The 26627-nt window shown below is 47.4% G+C and overlaps 1 protein-coding gene across 3 annotated transcripts in view; it reads right to left on the minus strand.

Annotated features, from left to right (window-relative positions):
- Nucleotides 1-18306: 18306 nt before the first annotated feature.
- Nucleotides 18307-26627, minus strand: part of CCDC92 (coiled-coil domain containing 92) — a 258966-nt gene continuing 250645 nt past the window's right edge. For all 3 annotated transcript variants that reach the window (XM_078667627.1, XM_078667625.1, XM_078667626.1), the window contains exon 4: nt 18307-19813. In XM_078667627.1, coding sequence (XP_078523753.1) covers nt 19041-19813 — 773 coding nt within the window. In that variant the 3' untranslated portion in view covers nt 18307-19040. The remainder of the gene's footprint in view (nt 19814-26627) is intronic.

Here is a 26627-nt window from a genome sequence, read left to right on the forward strand (position 1 = left end):
CACTTTTCATTGGATGAAAACTATTTTTTTTTCCCAAACGATGAAAGCCCCACCTTGTTTCTGGATGTTTCAGACTGAAGCTGGCGTCAGCATGAAAGCACCACCATCTCGTGGCTCCGTCGTGGTCATTCCGCGAGCAATCATGGCAGCCGCTCCCCACCGGAAGCCTGCAGGAGTCGGGGGCCCCCAAGACTTTTGTAGAATCCTCAAGGCGGAGGGGACGCTTTCGAGAATGGGGTCCAAGACCTAGCAGACAAGCGTCCGATTTCCAAGGTGTCCCAGGGCCATTTCAGTGGACCAGGCCCAAAAAGGAAAGAGCCTCCCGCCATTTTGAGAGTCCTGTGACAGCCGCCTATCGCTGCACCGCAAGAGTGGGCGCAACTCAGCTGAATTGCGGATTTTGACACAGTGGACCAAAAGCGGACGGAATGGCAACTGAAACGGTAAAGGGGCGCCCCACTACAGCAGACGAAGCTCCACCTGGGGAGGCCCGTTCACGCCGCCTCCCCCCCCCCTCCGGGGCGCCCCACCCCGTTATTCGGAGGGCGGCAACTCAGCTGAATTGCGGATTTTGACACAGTGGACCAAAAGCGGACGGAATGGCAACTGAAACGGTAAAGGGGCGCCCCACTACAGCAGACGAGGCTCCACCTGGGGAGGCCCGTTCACGCCGCCTCCCCCCCCCCCCGGGGCGCCCCACGCCGTTATTCGGAGGGCGGCAACTTACTGGACATCACCTTGGTGCCATCGTTCTGCTGCCTTGGAACTATTCGCACAACAGACCGCTACTGATGACCCACCCCCCGCGACGCCCCACGCCGGATACCGAAATCAGTGCGGCACCCAGGCAACATCACCTGGGTGCCGTCCAGAAATCTGGACGTTGTGCTGCCTTGGGACTATTCGCACAACCGACCGCTACTTCCTTCTTTTTCCCTAAAAATGTTTAAATGTTTTTACTGTTTTTGTTTTGTTGTATATATTTATAAGTTATTAAAGTTTTATAATCCTACTACTTTGTTGGAGTGCTATATATTTTTAATGTGACACATAATTGTAAAAACTTTGATGTACAAAGAGTCATCCCTGGAATCTTCCGCTTCAGGCTCGGTCCCCTCCCCAATCACAATACAGGATGGTTTTCAGATAGTAGGAACGCTTGTGGTGTGACGGATCTCATCGGGTGTGGGCCTTGATCTACTATAACTCCTTTGAAGAGGGGTGATTCTTTACAGCTGGGGCCATAAACTACATCTGCAGGGCTAGCTGATAGCCTGGGACCGGCCTGGACAATCGGACACAGAGGAAGAGGAGTGTCAGGGGGTGCGGTAGTGAATAGGGCGAAAGGGAGGTGTCGGGCGGGCACAGGGTGTGATTCTCAGGGAAGAGCAGCGCAGATGGGGGGAGGTTTATTGCCCATGCATAAGACAGAGAGCGGGGGTGACCAGTGCCTGGGGAGATGCTTGCGAGGGTGGGGAGCCATGCTAAGGATCGACAGCGTGCAGAGAGTGGGTCTGGTCAAGTCATCTAAAATGGCTGCCGTGCACGACAAAAGTGTGGCATTTGAAAAAAGGCAAGATGGCGCAGACAATGTTTTTCAACACTTCCTGATTTCCTTCGAATCGAACGTTAACAGACGTTGGGGCATATTACCAAAGTTAAGCGATATTTATCCCTAACGATGCTTAGCAACAAATTTTTTACCGCTAAGCATCGTCAGAAATTATCGCAGATAAACCTTGCTATTATCAAGGTTTATCGCAAATGCGATAAAAAACGGCCGCAATGCATTAATATCGCTGAAAAGTCAGCGATATTCATGCATTACCGAGCTAATGCTCTTAGCCATGTTATCCACCTCCCATTGGATAACATGGCTAAGAACTGCTCAGGGCAGGTGTTACTTTTTGGAGATATTCGCGCTTAGCGCGAATATCTCCAAAAGTTGGTAATAGGAGATAGCGATGTTAGCGACTGTTTCCAGTCGCTAACATCTTGGCATGCCCACTTTGCATGTCATTAGTGATAAATATCACTGACATGCAAAGTGGGGCCCAAGATGGTCGCTATCTCCTACTAGCGGTCGCTAACTGGTGTTAGCGACAGCTAGGTAATACGGAGATCATTTTATCTCCGTTTTCTTGGCTTTTAAAGCCAAAAAAGCGGAGATAAACCCCCTTGATAATATGCCCCGTTATCTCCCACACTACCGGTCCCCCTGGGCTTAAACGGCGAGATGGTAGGGACTGCATCCCGTGAAGATAGGCCGAGACGTCACTCAGCAGAAAAAAAAGTTTTAAAAAAGTCTATAAACATACAATAAGTTAAAAGTCAATCATTCTTCATTCCTTGTAGTACGCTCCCCAGTCCGCTTCCCGTTACGCTAACCGGGCGCACCCCACCAAAAAAACGATTTTTTTTTTTGTTTTGCCCCGCGGAGCCCTTTTAAATCCTCCACATCAAACCTATGGGGTCAGGGAGGATCTACTATGCCCCCTTATGGTCATTTGCCCCTTCGCTTTGGCCTCCTCTTGTCTCTCGATCCTACCGAGAGACAAGATGGCGGCCGCTACGGACTGTTTGGAATGTTTACAGACGCCGGAGAACCAATCAGCTTCGCTTCACAAAGCTCCGTAACGCGAAAAGTACGCGAACTGGAGCGCTGCCCGTTCCGCTGTTACAGATATATATCTTTTTTTGAACGTTAATTTCTCAAAATCCACTGGAGCACATATATTGAGACCTAGCAAAGGCACATCGGGCTACCAGTCCCTACAATTTTGCCAAGTTTCGTGCAAATCCATTCAGCCGTTCGATTATTATTATTTTTTTTTTTTGTGCCCCGCGGGGCCCTTTTAAAACCTCCACATCAAACCTAGGGGGTCAGGGAGGATCTACTATGCCCCCTTATGGTCATTTTCCCCTTCGCTTTGGCCTCCTCTTGTCTCTCGATCCTACCGAGAGACAAGATGGCGGCCGCTACGGACTGGTTGGAATGTTTACAGACGCCGGAGAACCAATCAGCTTCGCTTCACAAAGCTCCATAACGCGAAAAGTACGCGAACTGGAGCGCTGCCCGGTCCGCTGTTACAGATATATATCTTTTTTTGAACGTTAATTTCTCAAAATCCACTGGAGCACATATATTGAGACCTAGCAAAGGCACATCGGGCTACCAGTCCCTACAATTTTGCCAAGTTTCGTGCAAATCCATTCAGCCGTTCGGGCTAAAAGTGAGGCCAACCGCCCTATGGAAAACTCAATGTTAAAAACACGTTTTGGGACCCCCCTTTTTTCTCGGCCCCCCCTTGACGAAACCCCCCCAAATTTTCAGGGGCTGCTCAGAAACAAAATGTTCCATTTTCCTGAAAATTTCAGCCAATTCCGTCCACAAACGCCAAAGTTATTAGACATAGAATTTTCAAAAATCCCATAGAGAAAAAATCCTAACTATATATACCTACTGGCGACCGCCAGTAGGTAATATATATATTTTTTTGATTTTCAAAACCTTTATTATTCTCATCATCATGTACACAGCTATTCAGCCTACAACCCGGAGGCAGGCAGCTTATTTACAAGGCGGAGCTCGCCAAAGCGAATTTATGACGTACACATGTGCATTTTCTCTACATTTACATAGAACTAAAAATAACCAATGAAAACAATACTCAGCGAGTGTCACGTAACAGCGAGCAGTGTCTAGATTAAATGTACAGTAACACTACGTCCACCATCTGTTGTTCGTTCGGCTCGTTATGTAACCCATGGCACACACACATGTAAATCAGCCCAAGTCATTCCACACATGTCAATCACTATCATATCCTGTCTCCCCTGCCAGCCAATCCACCAATGGTTGCCATATGTCTACCCGCCGAGATCGCTGCGGCATCATGTCCCAGTACGCTGACAGTTGGTGTTTGCAGTATGTTGCCGATTTTATCCAACTCGAAATTGTCGGTGGAGTCCTGCGCTTCCAGTGTATCGCTATCTGCCTCTTGACCAACAACAGAAGAAGGGCCACCACTCGCCTGGAGGCACTTGGCACCGGCATCACAAATCCCAGTAGTGCCAACAGTGGGTCTGGGTCAAGATGTGTATCTACTATCTTCCCTATAATGCGGAATATTCTCTCCCAAAGCTATGTATTGGTTCACAAACCCAAGTAAGATGGAAGAATGTAGCCTCTCGCTCGCCACATCTCCAGCATGTTGCGTCTGCCTGTAACCCCATTTTAAAGAGCTGTTTGGGCGTGCGGTATGTTCTATGTAAGTAGTTGAAGTGTATAAGACGCAGTCTATAGTTGGGCGATAGGTGCTCAAGCTGTGTACAGCAGAATGTCCATTGTTTTACCGATATGCTAATGCCTGCTTCTATCTCCCATTGAGCTCGGGAGTCTACATGTGGGACCGGTGTTGCATTTTTCGTAGCCCTGTAGATGCGGGTTATCAATTTATGTGAGGAGGCATTCGAGAGAACATCCTCCAAAGCCGCTAGCGAAGGTGGGGCCTCAGGGAACGAGGGGTACCTGCTTCTACAGGCCGCCCTCAACTGATAGTATAACAGTAGCTCGGAGGCAGTCGGTTCAGCCGACGGCACCATGTCTTGTAGTGTAAGGAACATGTCGTCCGGATATAAATCACTCGCCACCTTAAGGCCGCAGTTGTGCGCCCTCTTCACCACTGCCGCGTCCGTCAATGGGCCCAGTAGCGGGTTACCTTCCAGTGGCATGCTCGGAGCATACAATTCGACTAAACCCGCTCTATGTGCAATCCTCGACCATGCCCATCGCACCACCTCCACAGTATCTATGTCCCCCTGTGGTTGTTTGTATTGCTGGTACGCCGCCGACTTCAGGAGGCAGGGTGACGCCTTATCAGTCTCTACAGCCACGTGCGGTTGGTAGGGTTTTGGGTGTTGCCAGTAATGCAAATATTGGGCCTGCGCACTGTACGCGTAAAACTTGAAATCTGGGGATGCTAGTCCTCCCTGGTGGAAGGGGAGCGTGAGAAAGTTCCAGGCAACTCTGGGTTGTCTGCCAGCCCAGACCAGTGTGATGACCGCCGACCGAAGGCGACGAAAAAGCTCCACCGTCAAGGGCAAGGGAATGTTTATGAACAAGTAAAGAAATTTGGGGACCACTACCATCTTCGTGATTGCTATGCGGCCCGTCAGAGATGGCGGTAATTTTTTCCACCGCTCCACCTTGCCTTCGAGCCAGTCCATGGCCACCCCGTAATTTGATAACCATATGTCTTGGATGTTGCGACTTATTTTGACTACCAGGTATTTTACCTCGTCGGTAACCCATTCTATCGGGAATTCGGTGTGGCATTCTAGCGCACCATCCGTCAAGGGCAGCATCGTTGACTTTGACCAATTTATATTTATGCCAGTGAGCCCACTGTATCGCACTACCTCCCTCATCAGCGGGTCAAAATTCTCCGCCGGATTCATCATGTATATGGTGATATCGTCTGCATACATTGATATAAGGCGGCCTCGAGACGTGAAACCAACGCTGCGCTGAGTATGGTGTTGCCTCATGCGTGCCGCCAGTGGTTCAGTCGCAATAGCAAACAGTAACGGCGACAGTGGGCAACCCTGTCTAGTGCCCCTGGTGATAGCAATAGGAGCGGATATCTGCCCATTCACCCTCACTCTGGCTGTCGGGCCATTATATAATATGCCAATTCTCTTGGCGAATAACGGGCTGAAGCGCATACGAGTAAAGAGTGTAAGCAAAAATTTCCATTCAAGAGAATCAAATGCCTTTGTCGCATCTAGTAGGGCGGCTGCAGCCTGTACTTTCGGGTCAAGGTAATGCAGGAGTCCGAACAACACTCTCAGGTTATGTGAAGTGGATCTCTCCAGCACGAAACCGGACTGATCAGAGAGCGCAATTTGCGGCAGCATATACTTAAGGCGATCTGCCAGTAGTTTTGCATATATTTTGGCATCTAAATTTATTAACGAAAGTGGGCGATAGGAGTCCGGGTCAATGGGATTCTTATCTGGCTTGAGCAGCGTGAAAGTTAGTGCCTCACGCATCGATTGAGGGAGCACACCCACTTCCAACGCCTCCTCAAAGACCCGGTGGAGCCTGGGGACCAGCACATCTGCCGTCAGGCCATCAGGGCCCGGCGCTTTACCAGGTGGCAGGGCAGAGATTATCGCTCTGATATCCTCTTGCGTGAAAGGTAAGTCCATATATTGTCTGGCCCCATCATTGAACCACGCTAAGGCTATAGTGTCTAGGTAGTCTGTAAGGACCTGATCAGACGGCGTCACCCTGGATGTGTACAGTGCCTGGTAGTAATCAGTCATGGACTCAAGTATGGCCTGTGGCTCTCTAACTATGTCGCCCTCCACGTTCCTCAGTTCCAGTATATAGTCCGTACCTCTTAGCGGTCTCAGCATGTTTGCCAGTGTGCGCCCAGCTCGATCGCCTTCGCCATATCTCCTAGCTTGGCAGTCCTTAGCCAGATACGCCACCTCCCTGTCCGCCTCCTCCTGATATTGATTAAGCTTCATTCTAAAGTCAGCGCACACCCTATCAGTCGGTGTTTCCTGCAATGCCAATTCAATCTCCGCTAATTCAGCCTCCAGTTTACTTAAGGTGTCCCTTATTGACCTTAGTACCCCCGTTTTCAGCGACATGCAGTAGCCCCTCATCACAGCCTTGCAGGCCTCCCAAAGGGTGCCCGGGGAGTCCACTGTACCCTCATTGAGCTCAAAGTATTCTTCTAGTTTTCCTCTAAGTTCCTGTTTGAAAACCTGGTCCCGCAATGTTCGGGAGGGGAATCTCCAACTAAAGGGTTGGACGTACTGCGGTGGTGTAATCAATGAAAGGCAGACTGGGGCGTGGTCAGGCAGCGACCATGGCCAGTGTTGGACCTCAGTTGCCAGGACATGAATATCTCTAGACAGTAACCAGTAATCCAACCTCGACCAGGCTGCCCTATGTGACGTGATGCATGTACCCTCCCTGTGCTCCGGATGCAGCACCCGCCATGAGTCAACCAGTTGTGCGTCTGTAATGATGTTGCCCAGCACTTCAGCGGCCCTCGGGTGATGCTCCCTATCTGCTCCCTGTCTGTCCAGTGTGCCTGATAGTACAACATTATAATCCCCTCCCCACATGATTGCTGCCGGGCCAAGCGCTTGAATTTTATGCCATAGGTCGCTAAAAAAATCAGGATTATCGTCGTTTGGGCCATAGACATTGACCAACACCATTTTCACACCACACAGCGACCCCACCATCAGTATGTACCTCCCGCCATTGTCCCTGACTGTCTCACACGTTTTCCACTGTACGCCTCGTTTTACCAATATCGCCACCCCTCGTGAGTAATTAGAGTATGTGGCATGGATTATCTCCCCCCACCTATTATGCCTAAGTAGGTGTGTGGCATCAGCAGTGAGGTGAGTTTCTTGTAGGAAACAAATATCTATCTCCTTCCGCAGAAGGAGTGCGTGCACCAGTCTGACCTTACGTCTATCATTCAACCCTCTCACATTCCAGGTGAGACATTGTATGCGCTTCACAGTGTCGGTTGCGGGTGAGAAGCTTCCCTCAGTATGGTATCTACATATGTCCTGTTATATGTCCAGTTCCATGTGTGTGGTCTGTTTTACTGATGTCAGTACTTCTGACTTGTTGTGGTGCATGGCATGATGGTGCAGCTGACTGTGCACTGTAATACCCCTAGTGTCAAGCACGACGTATTCACTCGCATCAGTGTACATATCGCTTCGAAACAAACAAAGAACATTCAAACATCCCAAATCCACGTCCACCCAGGCCCCTCCCGCTCCAACCCCCCAATCAGGTTGTGCAATTCCCCCCCTGCCCCCCTCCCCCCCTCCCCACAGAACAGTTCTTCAAATCCAAACACCCACGGTAAACAGTGACCGGGAATCATCCCCTGGGGTGCGTAGGTCGGACTTCTAACGACCCTGTACTTTTGCCAGGGTGATCCGAGCGCTGGCCTGATGGCGAGCACTCTAGGACCCCCCCGCCCACACTACACGCACACCTCCACATAGTCTCTACGGATTGTCTGGTGAGCCCCCAGCATAACAGTCTGACTGTCTGTCTCCGGTACGGCCCCTGTAGGTTGATCACATTGCATTGTCCAAGCCTTACCTCGGCCTTCACTCGACATCACTCAGCCGTGCTTGTAAGTCCGGTTCCGCAGTTTGCGCCTGATTCTTCTGGTCTTTCGCCAGTTGCTTCGCATATTGCAGAGCCGCTTTAGCGTCAACAAAGAAGGAGGGTCTGCCTGGGCCTTGCACTCAAAGCTTGGCCGGATATATCAGCGAGTATTTTGTTCCTATTTGCTGGAAAATCTTCTTCGCTGGAAGAAATTCCCTCCGGGCGGCTTGGACTAGCATGGTGAAGTCCGGGTAGATCGCGATATTATTGCCTTTGTATTGCAGCTCTTTCTTGTCCCTTGCCATGCGCAGTATCAAGTCTCGATCCCTGTAATTCAGGACTCGCGCTATGATGGGCCTATGTGGATCACCCGGCTTGGGTCCCAAGGTTCTGTGAGCCCTTTCCACCAGGAACATCTGGGATAGACCCGATCCAAACAGTTCCTTCATCATTTCCTCGATAAACAGTTCCATGCTAGTTATATCCGTCGATTCCGCCACGCCCGTGACGCGGACGTTATTGCGCCTTGAGCGCGCCTCCAAATCTTCGTTCTTTTGTTGGATCAGGGCCAGCAATCTATCCATACCACGAACCTTCTTATCCAGCTCAGTTTGGCTCTCCTCCGTCTCAGTCACTCGCGTTTCCAGCACCCCGACTCTGCCCTCCTGTTTGTCCATTCTTCTCGTGATGCTGTCCATTCGTGCAGCCAGGTCATCCATCTTTTGGTCTATGCCCTGTAAGCTCGTTTTCAGTTCCTGAAACATAGATTTTATGTCCAAATCTTGAGAGCCACCATGAGTGTCTTTGGGTGTCGCATCCTCTTGCTGCTCCTGGCCCGCCGCTTTCTGTTTGGATTTGTCGAAAGTGAGCCGCGGCTGTCGTGTGTCTGGTTTGCCCATTGCAGGTAGTTTATGCAGTCCCCAGGCCAATAAGACAGTACCACTCTCAGCGCAGCACCAGGGTTTTAGTTTGCCAACGGAGTACTCTCCACACCCTGTGTCCCCGGATTGTGGTCGTGTCGTCTGGATGAGCCAGCCGTTAGCCCTCCTAGATACCACTGCGCCTCTGCAGCATCCAGCCTCCTCCGCAGCGCTCGCGGCACTTGTGGGTCCCTGGTCCAACACAGTACCTCGGTCCGGGCCTGGCGCCGCAGCTCGCTGCGTGACGCTACGGATTCCGCAAAGCCAGGCGCTGGGGCGGCAGCTCGGAAAAAGTGCGCTTCAGCGACTCGCTTCCCTGTCCACGTGGCTGGGTCAAGATGGAGGATTGCGCCTCTGCCCGGTCTGTGCGCGTGTTCGTACCACACCACAGCTCCCCTCGACGTCGCCTGCTCAATCCTCACTGTATTCCGAAATATTTCGCATCCGGCGCCTCAGCGTGTGTGCGGGACGCCCAATGCGGCAGTCAGCCCTGAGGGGACCGCGTTGCGGTCGCTGCCAATTCATGGACCGACACGTCCAATATGGCCGCCCAGCCCCCTTCCTTGCCGTACCTGGTTCTGCCTCGACTCTCCGGCGATTATTTAGGTAGCACGGCGTTGCATGGCCAGTCATCGGCACCAGTCCCCAGTAAGCTGGTGCCACGGACCGCGCCACAGGCGTCCACCGCTGCTTGGCAATGCAGAGTCCGGCTCTCCAGGCCCCAGCTCCGAACACGCTCTCCCACGTAGTCGTTAACTGCAATGCGCGACGTCGTTCGCTGGTCCGCTGTCACTTCCAGCAGTCCGTGATTACAGCCGTTATTCCAAGACGGCCCACCTGTTATCCCGGGAGCCACTCGTGCGGCGGCCCTCCGCCCGGCCGTGGAGCTCGTCCTGGGCAGAAGCCCTACGCAAGCTCGCGGCTTCCGTGACTGTGCTAGGCCTCCGCCGCCGTCTGCCGCCCGCCGGCGGTTATCTTCTTTCCCAAGGTGTTTCTCGCCGCAGGGGTTCGCCCAACAGGTCTCGCGTGTGCGCCCACTCGGGGGATCAAGGGGCCCGAGTCTCCGCACCAGATTAGCTGATAATTGCCGGATTAATAGGCTCGATCAGCGGAGCTGCGGTTTCAGGCAGCCATTCCGCTCCGTAGCCAAGCCACGCCCCCTCTATTTATATATTTATTGTTGGTTGTCTCACATTCTGACAGGGGTTAGTAAGGTTTTGTATGAGCTATGAAATAAACATCTGATCAGAATAAAGTATTAAGAGAAATGCTGATACAGGTCGCAATTATTAGTGTAACGTCGATGCGGTGATTTGAATGCGGTATGTTAAACCTGAAATCATATGAGGCATCGTAAAGGCGTAGAAACAAAGGGCCAGATGTATCAAGATTATATTTTGTAAGTCTATAATAGCGAATTTTACAGATTCGCTATTATATACTTGCAAAATGGCATGTTTGTAGGTTTCGCAAAAAATGAGCGATTCCTACGCATTCCTTCTTTGCGACTCGCAAATTGTGAGTCGCAAATAAGAAATGGCTTACCATTCATTCTGATGGGCCTAGAGGCCCATATGAATGAAAGGGAATTGCATGCGCAATTTGCGAGTACCAATAGGTCTACGCAAATTGCGCATGCAATTTCAAGGGTGCAAGGGTGCCCAATGGCACCCTGTTGCACCCCTGAAATATGCATGTGTGCAGATGTGGTGCACATACATGCCCTAAGGGCATTATGTATGCCACATGGCACCTGGAAAATGAAAAAAGTGAATTTTTCTTGGAATTCGCAACTTACCACCAACTTGAAGTTGGTGTTAAATTGTGATTCTTAAAGCCAGGTCGCAGATTTTTTTGCTACCTGCATTGCATTTAGGTAATCACAAATTCCAATTCCTTAAATGCATTAGCAAAATAGGTAATCGCAAAAATTGTGATTCCCTATTTTGCAAATGCCTTTTGAGATGATACATCCCAAAAGGCTTTTTTCCATTCGAAAACGGGCCGATTCTGCGAATCGTCCAGTTTGTGAACGGGAAAATGCTTGATACATCCCAAAAGGCTTTTTCAAAAATGCTAATTTGCAAGGGGGAAATGAACACAGTTGTCATAGTGTTATACTTACTTCATTGTTTTCAAGAGAAGCACAATTGAACGGGCATAATAAGCAAATAAAGGGCAGTCTTGAAGGGCCTAATGGGGTTAAGTCATATGTATGGACATCTGCCAATATCTCCATTTAGTAAATACGTATTGAGCTAAAATCAGACTGCTAACCTGTTGTACGAATAATTATAATAAATGCTTCACCCAACTAAAATAAATGATGCTAGAAGACGATAATAATTGAAGAGTTATGCTAGAAGATGATGTGATGAAAGACAATGTGAGGCATCCCCAAATGTACACGTTTCAGCTGTGTAGATTAAACTTAGCCGGAGACCAAATGTTGTAAATATTGAATTTCAAATTAGAAATTTAAATCAGCTGATAAGAATGTGAACTAATACATTTGGTTGTCTTACCAAGTATTCGCTTCATCAGAGAGTGTAAAACAAACTCACAATAGATAGGAACATCCATCTGCTGACTTTTGCACATAGTTTTTCAGGTTTATATCATAACCACTCTCCACTGAAATTTATAGAAACTGTTACTAAAAACTCCAAGAAAAAACAATTGCACATTTTTGCTGCTAATCAATGCTGGTGCTAATGGCACAATAAACAGAATTCCTTCCACTGCAATAAATATGTGAACCTGGCTTGGAAGAAAGCATGGTATTACTCTAAACATATTTGTAGAAATGACTGGAACTCTAGAAGTTTCTTAGCGATGGCTGAAGACCAAGAACAAAGCTCAACAAATATATATATAATGAATGAATGACTGAATATAAGTCTTATAAAGCGCGAACTTTGCCCAAAGGTGTCAAGGCGCTATATATATATGTATATATATATATATATATATATGCAGTTCGATGATGTCCTCCAATGGGAAGGAAGCATTGGACTTTTAGAGCGGAACTGCATGCAGCGCCAGTACAGGGAGTGAAGGCATCTGAAGAGGGACGACTTCCCAAAACGCGTCATGCCACATAAGAACTGTTGCAATAATCTTACCTGAAGCACTGCCCGCTGAGTCCCTCATTGTTTCTTCACGGAGGCAATTTTTGGGATATTTTTTGCGAGGCAACAGCGCAATGGAGGTGACCCGCCCTGACAACCCAAGCCCAATTGTGGAACACTTTGGAGGTAGATCGAGGAATCGGTATGGGCTTGGATTGCTGCATGCCACAGGTGATCGTAATTCTGACCTGAATGGGACCGTGACTTCACGGTGAGGCCCGGAGTATTGCCACGAGCCTCGCAGATTGCACACACACTGGAGGCTGTAGAAGGCGTTGGGTGGTGCTTGATGGTGACAACAGCCCGGAGAAAACATTTTGTTTGAATTACTGGCAGCGGTTACCGGCATCCAGCCAGACGGATGCTGGGACATGCAGTTCGATGATGTCCTCCAATGGGAAGGAAGCATTGGACTTTTAGAGCGGAACTGCATGCAGCGCCAGTACAGGGAGGGAAGGCATCTGAAGAGGGACGACTTCCCGAAACGCGTCATGCCACATAAGAACTGTTGCAATAATCTTACCGGAAGCACTGCCCGCTGAGTCCCTCATTGTTTCTTCACGGAGGCAATTTTTGGGATATTTTTTGCGAGGCCACAGCGCAATGGAGGTGACCCGCCCTGACAACACAAGCCCAATTGTGGAACACTTTGGAGGTAGATCGAGGAATCGGTATGGGCTTGGATTGCTGCATGAAACAGGTGATCGTAATTCTGACCTGAATGGGACCGTGACTTCACGGTGAGGCCCGGAGTATTGCCACGAGCCTCGCAGATTGCGCACACACTGGAGGCTGCAGAAGGCGTTGGGTGGTGCTTGATGGTGACAACAGCCTGGAGAAAACATTTTGTTTGAATTACTGGCAGCGGTTACCGGCATCCAGCCAGAGGGATGCTGGGACATGCAGTTCGATGATGTCCTCCAATGGGAAGGAAGCATTGGACTTTTAGAGCGGAACTGCATGCAGCGCCAGTACAGGGAGTGAAGGCATCTGAAGAGGGATGACTTCCCGAAACGCGTCATGCCACATAAGAAATGTTGCAATAATCTTACCTGAAGCACTGCCCGCTGAGTCCCTCATTGTTTCTTCACGGAGGCAATTTTTTCGATATTTTTTGCGAGGCCACAGCGCAATGGAGGTGACCCGCCCTGACAACCCAAGCCCAATTGTGGAACACTTTGGAGGTAGATCGAGGAATCGGTATGGGCTTGGATTGCTGCATGCCACAGGTGATCGTAATTCTTACCTGAATAGGACCGTGACTTCACGGTGAGGCCCGGGGTATTGCCACGAGCCTCGCAGATTGCGCACAAACTGGAGGCTGCAGAAGGCGTTGGGTGGTGCTTGATGGTGACAACAGCCCGGAGAAAACATTTTGTTTGAATTACTGGCAGCGGTTACCGGCATCCAGCCAGAGGGATGCTGGGACATGCAGTTCGATGATGTCCTCCAATGGGAAGGAAGCATTGGACTTTCAGAGCGGAACTGCATGCAGCGCCAGTCCAGGGAGTGAAGGCATCTGAAGAGGGACGACTTCCCGAAACGCGTCATGCCACATAAGAAATGTTGCAATAATCTTACCTGAAGCACTGCCCGCTGAGTCCCTCATTGTTTCTTCACGGAGGCAATTTTTTCGATATTTTTTGCGAGGCCACAGCGCAATGGAGGTGACCCGCCCTGACAACCCAAGCCCAATTGTGGAACACTTTGGAGGTAGATCGAGGAATCGGTATGGGCTTGGATTGCTGCATGCCACAGGTGATCGTAATTCTTACCTGAATAGGACTGTGACTTCACGGTGAGGCCCGGGGTATTGCCACGAGCCTCGCAGATTGCGCACAAACTGGAGGCTGCAGAAGGCGTTGGGTGGTGCTTGATGGTGACAACAGCCCGGAGAAAACATTTTGTTTGAATTACTGGCAGCGGTTACCGGCATCCAGCCAGAGGGATGCTGGGACATGCAGTTCGATGATGTCCGCCAATGGGAAGGAAGCATTGGACTTTTAGAGCGGAACTGCATGCAGCGCCAGTACAGGGAGTGAAGGCATCTGAAGAGGGACGACTTCCCGAAACGCGTCATGCCACATAAGAACTGTTGCAATAATCTTACCTGAAGCACTGCCCGCTGAGTCCCTCATTGTTTCTTCACTGAGGCAATTTTTTGGATATTTTTTGCGAGACCACAGCGCAATGGAGGTGACCCGCCCTGACAACCCAAGCCCAATTGTGGAACACTTTGGAGGTAGATCGAGGAATCGGTATGGGCTTGGATTGCTGCATGCCACAGGTGATCGTGATTCTGACCTGAATGGGACCGTGACTTCACGGTGAGGCCCGGAGTATTGCCACGAGCCTCGCAGATTGCGCACACACTGGAGGCTGCAGAAGGCGTTGGGCGGTGCTTGATGGTGACAACAGCCCGGAGAAAACATTTTGTTTGAATTACTGGCAGCGGTTACCGGCATCCAGCCAGAGGGATGCTGGGACATGCAGTTCGATGATGTCCTCCAATGGGAAGGAAGCATTGGACTTTCAGAGCGGAACTGCATGCAGCGCCAGTCCAGGGAGTGAAGGCATCTGAAGAGGGACGACTTCCCGAAACGCGCCATGCCACATAAGAACTGTTGCAATAATCTTACCTGAAGCACTGCCCTCTGAGTCCCTCATTGTTTCTTCACGGAGGCAATTTTTTGGATATATATATATATATATATATATATATATATATATATATATATATATATACACACACATATATATATATGGCGTTTCACCAACTCCGGCTAGTTCCGCTGCCGCACCGCTTTACATTAACAAAGGTGTTCGCTGAAAAGCGTTTCTTGGAGTGTTGTGGCTCATTAAAAGAACACTGCAATAATTTCCATTACTTTGTAATAATTATAATTGACGTACAACTGTATTATTGACTGTTGTGTGCTCGGAAGGACGTTTTCATTTATTTTGTCACTCCACCAGTGGGGTACAGTTGGGGTTGTGGTAACCGACCCTGGATCTTCCTGGAGCACCGCCTATGTACACTCCAATTTGATTACATTACCCTGATTTGCATGAGCGCCTTTTTTCGTTACTGGTTACCATATTGTATCATTAGGAGTGTCCTATCCTGAATTTAAGTATGGGTTTTGAGCAAAAAGTATCCAATTAGAGCTGTCCACATACAAATTATTTATCTAATCCGATGTGTTTCAAGGGAAATTGTGACTGCACTGTAGTGATTCTTGGGCAAAGAGTAGGAGTCCTAGGCAGAGTGCACATCTATACTACTATAATAAAGTAAGAACTTTCAGGCTTTGAGGCGGGTAAACTCGGGAACCACGGCGCCAATCTACACACCCGATACACCGTTGAAATCGTCAGGGTGTGTAGATGGTTATAGGCTATATAAATATAAAAAATAAACGTTATTTACAAAACTTATATTAAAAAAAAAATTAGTCCCTCCAAAGTAGCGCCGGCCGCGACGTGCGTGCTCACGTCAGGAGCACGGGGAGGAGCGGCGTCCTAGGAGCGGCGGACATGGCGCGGGGGAGGAGCGATAAAGTGAGGAGCAGCGGACAGGCCAGCGGCGGTGCGAGCAGCGGAGAGGCGGACATGGCGCGGGGGAGGAGCGGCGGCGGACAGGCGGTGAGCAGCAGAGCGGCGAGGAGCGGTGAACTGAGGAGCGGCGGCTGAGGTAAGGCTCCGGGGACAATGTCGGGGCTGGCGGGTGTCGGGCCAGGCGGGGGACGGGGAGTTACAACAGAACAGACTACAACAGAACAGATCGGCTGAGGAAAGGCAATGTCGGGGCAGGCGGGGGTCGGGGCAGGCGGGGGACGGGGACTAACAAGGTGACGGGTGAAACATTTTGCACGTACTACTGTCCACGGGTAGTTACAACAGAACAGATCGGCTGAGGAAAGGCAATGTCGGGGCAGGCGGGGGTCGGGGCAGGCAGGGGACGGGGACTAACAAGGTGACGGGTGGAACATTTTGCACGTACTGCTGTCCGACCTCCATTGACTCAGGACAGGCGGGGGTCGGGCCAGACGGGAAAACAGATCGGCTGAGGAAAGGCAATGTCGGGGCAGGCGGGGGTCGGGGCGGGCGAGGCACGGGCTGCTGGGCAATGTCGGGGGAGGCAGGGGTAGGGGAAGCCTGAATGGTCCCGGACAAGGTCGGGACGGGCTGCTAGTTTGCTAATAAAACTGTAGCTAGTAGATATTCAACCCATGCTTTGTACAGCAATTGTAAAACTGCCTTATTTTCACGACTGGGTTAGCAGAGAACATTTAGACCGACTCACAAAAAGCATATAAGAGTGTAGTACCCTTTTTATGCCTTTATGAATTGGATCCAAGATATCTAAAATGCGAATAAAATGTGACTATTAATATACAATCATTACAAATAGAAAGGGGTGTGCCCTCTTCACACTTTTCTTAGAAGGGAGTTAGTTTGCCGTTTTGAGGCTGGTTCACAACACATGTGGAGAAGTGTGGCTCACTGGTTAGAGGAGGCAGACCTGGAAGCAGAGGTCAGCCCGGGACCAGGGTTCAATTCCTGGCTCGACGGGGTCTTGAGTCCTAAAATGTCCATGGACTCGACAATTCTCGCTCCGGTGCCTACTCGATTCACGGGTTCACACTCTGCGACTCTGGGCAATAGCTTGCTTAATCTCCACAATGGCCCCTCGCGGCAGGATGCCTGGCTTTCACCTTGCGGATACCCTGCCGGGGTTATCTCACAGAGGAATACCAGGACGGGTTCCCTAAGCAAGCGCTTAGAAACTGCTTGGTGATTTGCGCTATATAAATTCCTGTACATTTACATGTAAGAATGCTCCTGTGGGCCTACACATCACATTTTATATACTTTTGTGAATCACCTCCAAAGTGTAGAAATATCTTACAATTATGGCAAACAATTAAGGGTTTTTAAATTTGTTGGTAACTTACAACAAGGATGGCACATTTTTATGTTGGAATGGGAAATGAGTGAATTACAGAAACTCTCTACCCCAGTAGATGTGCTCCTGCAGTGAAAAATCAAAAAAAGTTGTACTTTTGGGTGAAAGCGAACTAGAAGCAAACATTGATGAATTAACATGCAGCGTAATTGTATAAAACGCCCTGTGAAGGTGCAGTTTAAGCATCACTCATGCAAAGGTCTTATCAATGACCATGGCATCTGCTGCTCTGAGCTAAAACTGACCGTGCCTCAGAGACCAACCGAAGTGAAGTGCAATTTAAAGTGCAGGCACTTAAATCGCTAAAGGAAACTAGGATATGTTTCGCAATAAATGTACTGACCACAAACATGTTGATTTTTAAACAAAGGTAAACATTCATAATTCAACTTGTTTGAAAAAAAAAGGATTAAAATGGCAGAGTGTGCAAGCTGTCAGGAGGAATTATGAACATAAGTGAAACGTACTCAACAAACCTGTACAAACCTGGTTTTCTGAGAATTTAGATTCCAGAAGTTTTCGAGTTGACTAAGGTGGCTTCAATCATGCAGTTTATAAACTAGGCTTGTACCCAGCACATACATTTATCTGCATATGTGCCCTACTAGCACGAAATCTAGAGAATGGCAATTACAAAGCCATTTTATGGATTTACGGCCTCTGCACTTGCCACCACATATCTAACCATGGCTAGGCATGGCCTAATTTAGCATCGATGTATAATGTGGAATTCTTTTTTCAAACCGAGATAAAAAATAAACACACAGTATTGCACTGCACAGTGAAGTGCACTGAATGTAAATGTCAATGCACAATGTGATGCCAACATTATAGGTTTGTTTTGACATGTACAATTACTAGACTACAACCGACGGCGTGCCCTACAAACTTCACCCATAAATCTGTCCAATTTGGTCCTGCGTGCATTCTGCAAACCAAATTTAAATATTGATACTTATTTTGTAAATTAATCCTGTGACGTATCATATGATTTGTTACTAATCAATTATCTAGTGAATATCTAGCATCCGCAACTGAGCCTTGTAGACTTCTGGCCTTTTCATTTAATTCCAGCATTGGAGGGGACGAGATGCACAAATAAAATTAAATTATCAGTGTAAATTGTTTTCTCACATTTTATTTATTTTGCATATTTTGTATAGTTTTCTGTACCTCAAAACAAAAATTTAAATATGATCTCATTCATACCTCATTTTAAATGCTTAACATATTTTCGCCAAATGTATTTTTCACCAAGCGATTGCTTTATAAAGCAAAGCCAAGTAAGGCAAGGCTGCAATACATAGCGCTGTGCAAACTGTTTGGTTAAATGTTAAAAAGATATCAGCACACTTTGAGGTACACGTCGCAGTAGTCTTTTTTCTGTATTCTTTGAAGGAAGTGTTCATTTCTGCCCAAAGGAAAGCTACTGTAAACAGCAGCTTTATAGAATAGAGACCAGAACACTGATACCTTAAAATGCTAACAGATTATGCATATTGCTTTAATATTACATACATTGATACTTCCTTTATATTAATATAGATGTACAGAGCTATGGTGCAAGCTGCGACCAGTGCTTTTGTCGATATGTGTAGGTACTAGATGTAGGTGTATTACAAGCAGGTAGAGAGATGCACTTGTGGTTGACCCCAGCATTTAGAATTTGAGTGAGTAATTTAGAACCTACTGTATCCATAAAGGGGGACAGGAATCTATCATAAAACATCTGCAAATAGTTGGCATGCATGGGAGGAAACAAGACTCAGAGTATATCATAGTCTATCTGGGATCGAGCGCATAAAACTCAACATACCATGGAATCAAAATTATGACCTAGTTTATAAGGGTGCATTTTAAACAGTTCGGTCGGTCCCCGAGTGCTTCCTGACAACTTTGCCTCCATTTACTTGGTCAACTGCTAATGTTTCAACCTCAGGCTGGCCCTGGGATGGCGCAACATGGTGGATTCTGTGGGCCACACCAATGTGCGCCTTCTGGTGCTTTTCTCTCGCAGGACTGTGCGGGCCAGCTGAACTGCGCTCAGAAGCAATGGGAGGGATAACTAATGGCCTTTCTTTTATTAGGTGTGCCTCTGTTGATTCTCTGGCTAATAAAAATGGAGTAGGATCTGGCATTGCATCCACAGGCTCGCGTAAAAGTATTCTGCGGCCATCGGAACCGAGTCTATATACCTCTGCAATTTCCGAGTTCAGTGGTGTTGAAAGGCTCTTTTTCATTCTGCGCCTTGGAGTTTCGGGTTTTTCTTTGGGCGGAGCTGGCTTATAGCTGGGCAGTACTGGTGTGTCCGATGGTGTACCATCTGAGGTGCCGCTGGAACTCATAAGTTTTTTCTTGGTGGCATGAAGTTGAGATGTCAAATATGCAATAGTACTCGCTCTCTGTTCTAGTTCACTCGACAGCATGTTGAGTTTATGGCTTTTTATTTTAAGTTCTTCCAAATACTTTTTTTCTCTTTCCTTGATTGTGTTTTCAAGGACCAATATCATTGCATTTTTCTGTTCGAGTTCCTGCAGCAGCTCATTGTTTTCGGTTTCCTTGTTTCGTAGCTGAACTTCAAGGTCTTCACATTTTCTTTTCAGCTCTTCGCTTCTTAAATAACCACTCCCTAAAACGACAAACAAATTGCATAAAAACACAACACAAGGCCATTGATGGCTACAGATGATGCATTAGTTGGCATATCTGACCACCTAAATCTAGGGTCTGAAATCCAGAGATATTAGTTTTCCAAATTTTCCAGTCAGAACTATTATGAAAAAGTAAGAGTAATATTGGGGCTTGAGTAACATGAACAATAAAGTTAGACATTCAGTTATGGGGATACTTTAAGAATAAGAGGCCTTAAATCAGAAGGGATATCAGCGCTGGCAAATATAATGAAGTGAAAGCTATCATTTATCCCCAACAGTAAAATAACCACCCTTATAGAGTGAGATTTAGCCTATACTAGCCACTTTTACTTTAATCCAGTTCATACCCACTGAATTGAAGATTAATTAGCACTCTTCTATCACAATGAAGAGGATCTAAAATTATTTATTTTTCAAAATTCTTAATTTGATCCCAGTGTGATTAACAGACATCAACCCATTATTCTAACATTAACGTTTTTGCCCCGGTATCCCAGGAAATGTTACTCAGTATTGTTAAGAGCCCGAATACTAAGGTTTGTTAGCACATATTTAGAAGAGTCTTCAAAAAGTGTTGCGTGTTTAGATCATCATAGCGAACACCACAATGTTAATTACTTCACACACTTCATTAAACACAATATGGTTACATGTGCTCAGTCCCAGAAGTGAAAAAAAACACAGAACTAAGTTTAAAATAGACATTTTACTACAAGACCGGAGGCTCCTATTATGCTATCTTTTCTTGCTTTAATCTCAATAGCAGGCAAGATAAAAAAAATAAGACTACAGATCCCATGAGTCCATGGGACAAACCCACAAAATTAAGTCATAAAGGAAGAACCAATAAGCAATCATTCAGTCCAATAATATTACTCTTAACTGTGAGGAACAAGCCTTCTTTTTTTACTGCGTGACTTGCCACTAGACTCAGTTTAATAGAAATAAAAAGAGGCCTTTAGTTCAGCATATTTCTGCTGCATTATGGCAACATATTCTAACTTTTTTAAATTAGAAAACTTGGTGACACTGTTAGCCTTCCCATCCATATTATATGTATTAGTTAATAATTTAAGTGGTAATATTTTTATCCATTATTATAATACTTTTAATACAAGATGTCTAAAGTCACTTCTAATCACACCGATGAGGAGGAAGCTCAACTCTTATGCGATAATTTGAATTCTTTTACTCAGGGTTCGGTGCAACCAGCTGTTTTAGCCTCTATGTCAGAGAGTTCAATCAATTTAGAAGCTGTGATTCCAAAAATTATTATTTTATCCAGTTCAAAAAAGGGGAAGTAACAATTAATTTCTTCAGTTCAATCTATCTTAAATAAAAAAGAGTTCTTCCAAAATTTCCTGTCACCCCGTAAGGATTCTAATACTGCAGATAAGGGTTCTCTTCAATTAAATATTACCAACTTAAGGAATACTGATGATGCTATGGATCCAGATGGTCAGGATAAAGTAGACAACCAAGACCAAGACAATGTTTGGCAGGGGCCTCCTGAGAAAAGGCGAAGAAAAATTCAGATTGAAATGGGCGAATCCTCTCACAAACCAGAGTTGACAGTATTAGGTTGTATGGGGGGAACCAATGTTTGACTCTATGCTAATTCAGCAATCCAATTGCACTGAGTTGTCCCTTTATGATCGTGTGGCGGTGTATGTCTCTCTCCATTTGAGACATCCTTTGGACAAAAGTACTAGAAACAAATGACTTTCAGAATGTCCCCGTCCTAGTCCTCTAAATAACGTTACTGCTACTCCAGCTGTAGACTGTCACCCTAACATGCTTTCATTCTTTTCTAAATTTGTAAGGACCCTAAAAAAGGGGGGACAGGGCCTGTTCAACCTGCCAGGACAGGGTCCTAGACTTAACTGGTCCATTAATTAGACTAGTAGTAACCCAAAATGGTTCGACAATTCTTGCTCTAAGGCCAGCCGAGATCTTAAGATGGCTCTGAAAACTAAACCCAGAGACACGGATCACGTTAAGGCCATGCGTGTGAGGTACAAAAAGTCCCTTGCTATTTGAAAGAAAGAGGTAAAGAAAAGTGTATGGGAGACCCTTTTAGACCCAAAAACCCTGAGAAATAGTGCCAAGTTTTGGGAAATTATAAATAAACCTCTGTTTGATCACCCAAATAACTCCATCCTTGGCACAAACATCCCAGAGGAAGAGTGGGTTAATCACTTTAGCTCAATTTTTAAAAGTAATGAGTCTCAAGCAGAATATAGTCCGGTTATTTCTAAGGAGAATTTTTTGCTGTTCTCAATAAGTGAGGTTGAAAAAGGAATTGAAGGGCTAACAAGTAATAAGGCCCCAGGGCCGGATGGCCTTCCTCCGGACCTTTTTAAATCCTGCATATCGCTATGGGCACCTGTCCTCACTGCTGTACTTAATGCAGCTGTGGTTTCTGGTTGCCCAAAGTCGTGAGGGGTGTCTACCATCGTACCCGTGTATAAGAAAGGAGACCGTAATAGCCCCCTCTGCTATAGACCAATATCTTTAATCAACTCAGTGGTCAAAGTAGTGGGGGGAGTAATTCTAAACAGGCTAGTTGTATGGGCAGACGAAAATAAAGTAATATCCCCAATTCAATATGGCTTTAGGCCCGGTCACTCCACGATTACCCACTGTTTGAATTTGTACCTGATTATAGGGAAATACACCATGGCCCGTCAAGGTACAATTCACATGGCGTTTATGGACCTATCGGCGGCTTTCGATTGTGTAAGCCGAGCAAGGCTCTGGGAAGCCATGGCGAAAATGGGTGTAGAGCAGAATTTAATTAATTTGTTAGCAGATATGCATTCTGACACAAGAGCAAATGTCTGGTACACACAAGATCTAAAAGTGACAAGAGATTTTGGAGTATACCGGGGTGTCAGGCAAGGGTGCATCTTAGCCCCGTTCCTATACATAAATGATCTGGAAGAGCACCTTTTAAGTACAGGAGCAGATTACCCTTATGTTGGATGGAAGGGATTGCCGGTTCTGCTTTATGCGGATGACACAGTCCTTTTATCCAGGACTGCAAATGGCCTTCAAATATTGCTAAATTCCTTCTTTGTTTTTATGAAGTCTCGAGACCTGAGCATAAACAACTCTAAATCTTTCGTAATGAAGGTTGGCCAAGGTAATAAAAAGCCAAACTGCCTAAATGTTAACCGGGAAACAATCCCAGTAACAAAAACATTCTCTTATCTCGGAGTCCTGTTCGACGACCAACTGAACTGGGGACCCGCGGTACAAAAGAAAAAGGGAGAGGTAACCCAGGCAAATGCAGCAATACTCGATTTCGCAAGAAAAATGGGAAATAGCCCAGTGGCTGCATTGCTTCAACTTTACCAGGCCAAGAGTGTTGCTACTGCATGCTATGGCAGTGAGCTATGGGGATATGCCACAATAGGAGCCCTGGAGGTAGTAGAAAATAACTTCTTAAAACAGATATTGAGGGTCCCTAGGGGAACAGCCAATTTCTCTGTGCACGAAGAGCTGGGTATGTCATATCTATGTGACAAGGTAGAGGTAAATCCTCTACTGTGCTGGTTAAATTGCTGGCTAAACAGCGACATACCCCTTACTCAGCTCATATTGAGGGAAGCACTAACGTGGGAAAATAGGCTTAAGGTTCCATGGATAAAGTACTTAAGTAGTTGCTTTAATAAATTAGGGCGCCCCGAACTCTTTTTAACTCCAGAATCTATTACGAAACTGGATGTTATTACTGTGAAGAAGGATTTTATTTCTTCCAAGTATTTAGCTAGGGAGGACGGTGAATTAAAGAAAGGAAGTGTACGGAAACATGTGCTATTAAAAACATCTTTGCTCATGGAACCGTACCTGTCATGGCCCATGTCAAGTTATGATTGTTTCTTGCTGACGAGGTTCCGTCTGGATTTATTTCACTTACTATTGTCCGTGCCTAAGGGGACCCATCGTAGTCAAGTGTTGCCGGCTTGCGGCTGCGACGAAAAGTCTCCGCAAGACCTGGCACACTTCCTTTTTATCTGCCTTTTTTTTTTTTTTTTTTTTTGTTAAAGACGTTTATTAAATATTCCAGTAATACACAGCGTCTTGCACACAACCCTGAGGCTGGCCGCTATTTAACATATGCAATTATCATGACAGTAATACAACGTTGACGATCATCCTCGCCAAGTTGTTGATTATGGATACAGCACCTGGATACATTCGGATAGGAATAATCACTGAGCTAGTCCGTCTTATTTTATATTAAACAACCATAACTTGTCTCCATCAAAAGTAGGATTAAAGCATTCAATGTCAACGTCCTACAGGGTTATACAGCACAAGCATTGGCAAATGGGTCCCAACTACACATATCATACTATGGAACCTGTCCCATCACAAGCTATACCACCCGCCCCGAGTGACACTCTCCGTGCCTTCTCCCCTCCAGCACAAAACACCTCAGAATTCCAACCACGAACCTCCCCTAGGTGAAGTAGAAGCCACATACGTTACATCGCAGTACCCTTGATCACTGAACTCCCCACCGTGTCCCACAACACATTGAAGGCCGTGACAGAGCTGAGCCATAGTAACATCCCCTCTACAGGTCATCATCAGGTTCCGGCAGTTCCTCCGGGGGGTCACATAAGTTCCCCCGATATTCGTTCCAATTATTCCATATTTTCGACCATTTCTTAGGGCACCCCCTATGTACATACACTGCCTTTTCTGCCACCATTGCAGAATCCATATCGTTACACCACCGAGTGCATGAGGGTTTCACACCAGATCCCCATCTCCTAGCAATGTTACGCTTTGCAATGGCCATACCCAGTGTCGCCCAGAGTTGCAATCCCTTGTTCATATCAGTTGGAGACCAGATATTCAATAGACAACATTTAGGCTCATTCGGCAGCACCACCCCCGTCGCCTCCGATACCTCAAACAAAACCTCCTCCCAATATGATTGTATTTCGGGGCAATCCCATAGGGTATGAAAGAAGGTCCCCGGGGATCCACAACCCCTGAGGCAAGTGGGTTCCAGGGTGCGCCCTAACTTGTGTAGCAGAGTACGTGAATAATATACTCTATGTAGTATTTTTAATTGTACCAGTTTCAGTCGAGAAGGTATGGTGGTCTCTCTGGGTGATGCCAGTGCGTGTAACCAGTCCTCATCTGCTTTGTCCCCCAGATCCACCTCCCAACGACTGCGCAGTACCACCGTGGGGTCAGGGAGATTATTGACGAGCTTCCGATACGTAAGGGAGATCGCCTTCTTATCCAGGTGGTCAGTGAGGAGTCTATCCTCCAGGGGGGAGGATGCAGGAAGTATTGTACCAGATGGGATGGCTCCCTGCAAGGCATGTTTGATTTGTGCATATCGAAAGCGTTCATTTACTCCCATTCCATACTTCTCTTGTAGGGCTGGGAATGAAATAATCTCCCCTCTTATCCATAGGTCTCCAATTGTCGAGATGCCAATTAGATCCCATTGCCTGAAACCTTTCGAATTCGACAGTGTGCCAAGTTTACGGGTATCCCAGAGTGGTGTGGCCAGCATAAGAACCCCCTCCCACCCCAGAGCTCTCTGTGCAGCGTGCCAGATCCTGATTGTGTGAGACGTAGGGCCCGTGAGTGTGTGCCGGCGTTTGACAGAGTATAGCGCCTTCATAAGTTTGTCTGGGGGCAGGACGGTCCTGTCAAGGGCGTAGGCCGGATCTTGGTGCGGGGCATGTATCCACTGATTCACCACCATAAGCTGTGCGGCCCAATAATACAATTTGATGTTCGGCAAGGCAATGCCCCCATCGTACCAACTACGTGACAATTTAGCCTGTGCTATTCGGGCCGGTTTACCGTCCCATAAGAGTGCGGTGATCTCTGCATCGACTGATTTGAGGTAAGTGAGAGGGACTGGAAACGGGGTGTTTTGCAAGACGTATAGGAGTCTCGGAAGTGAGAGCATTTTAAAGAGGGCCGCCCTGCCTAGTAAAGTCAACGGAAGGGAGCGCCAGTGCTTCACATCCGACCTTAGCCTCTGCAGAGGTTTCAGCAGGTTTTCTTCTATAAAGACAGTGACCTGTGGGGTGACGTATATGCCAAGATATTTAAACCCTCTGGTTACCGTTTGCAAGGTGCAGCCATGTGGCAGTATGGGCGTTGAACCGCGTAGGACATACAAGAGCGACTTTGCCCAGTTAATTGTATATCCCGAGACCTCACCATAGGTCTCGAGTATGGCCATGAGTGTTGATAGGGACGGGGTCGGAGACATTAAATACAGCAGCACGTCATCGGCATAAAGGGAGATGCGGTCTTCCCAGCCCTCTCCCCACGAGATGCCCCGGATCTGTGGATCCATACGGATTTTCACCGCTAGTGGCTCTAGTATGAGGGCGAATAATAGCGGGGACAGGGGGCACCCCTGTCGGGTGCCGCGACCCAAAGTGATCACTCGTGACGTGTGCCCATTCGCAACGATCTGCGCCAGGGGTGCTGTATATAGGAGCTTAACCCAGCCACAGAATTTAGGGCCAAAGCCCATTTTCCTGAGCACCGCAAAGAGGAACGGCCACTCCACCAGATCGAATGCCATGGTGGCATCTAATGAGAGAATTGCGGCATCCTCCCTGAGTGAGGGAATGCGATGTAGTATCCCATTGAGACGCCGCAGATTAAGGGAGGTGTTTCGCCCTGGCATAAAGCCGGATTGGTCGGGGTGGACAAGAGTTGTGAGGTGAGGTTGCAGACGCTGAGCCAGGAGTTTTGCTAGCACTTTAGCATCCGCGTTCATCAGCGAGATCG

Source organism: Lissotriton helveticus, chromosome 11 (genome assembly GCF_964261635.1).
Source record: "Lissotriton helveticus chromosome 11, aLisHel1.1, whole genome shotgun sequence".
Lineage (NCBI taxonomy): Eukaryota > Metazoa > Chordata > Amphibia > Caudata > Salamandridae > Lissotriton > Lissotriton helveticus.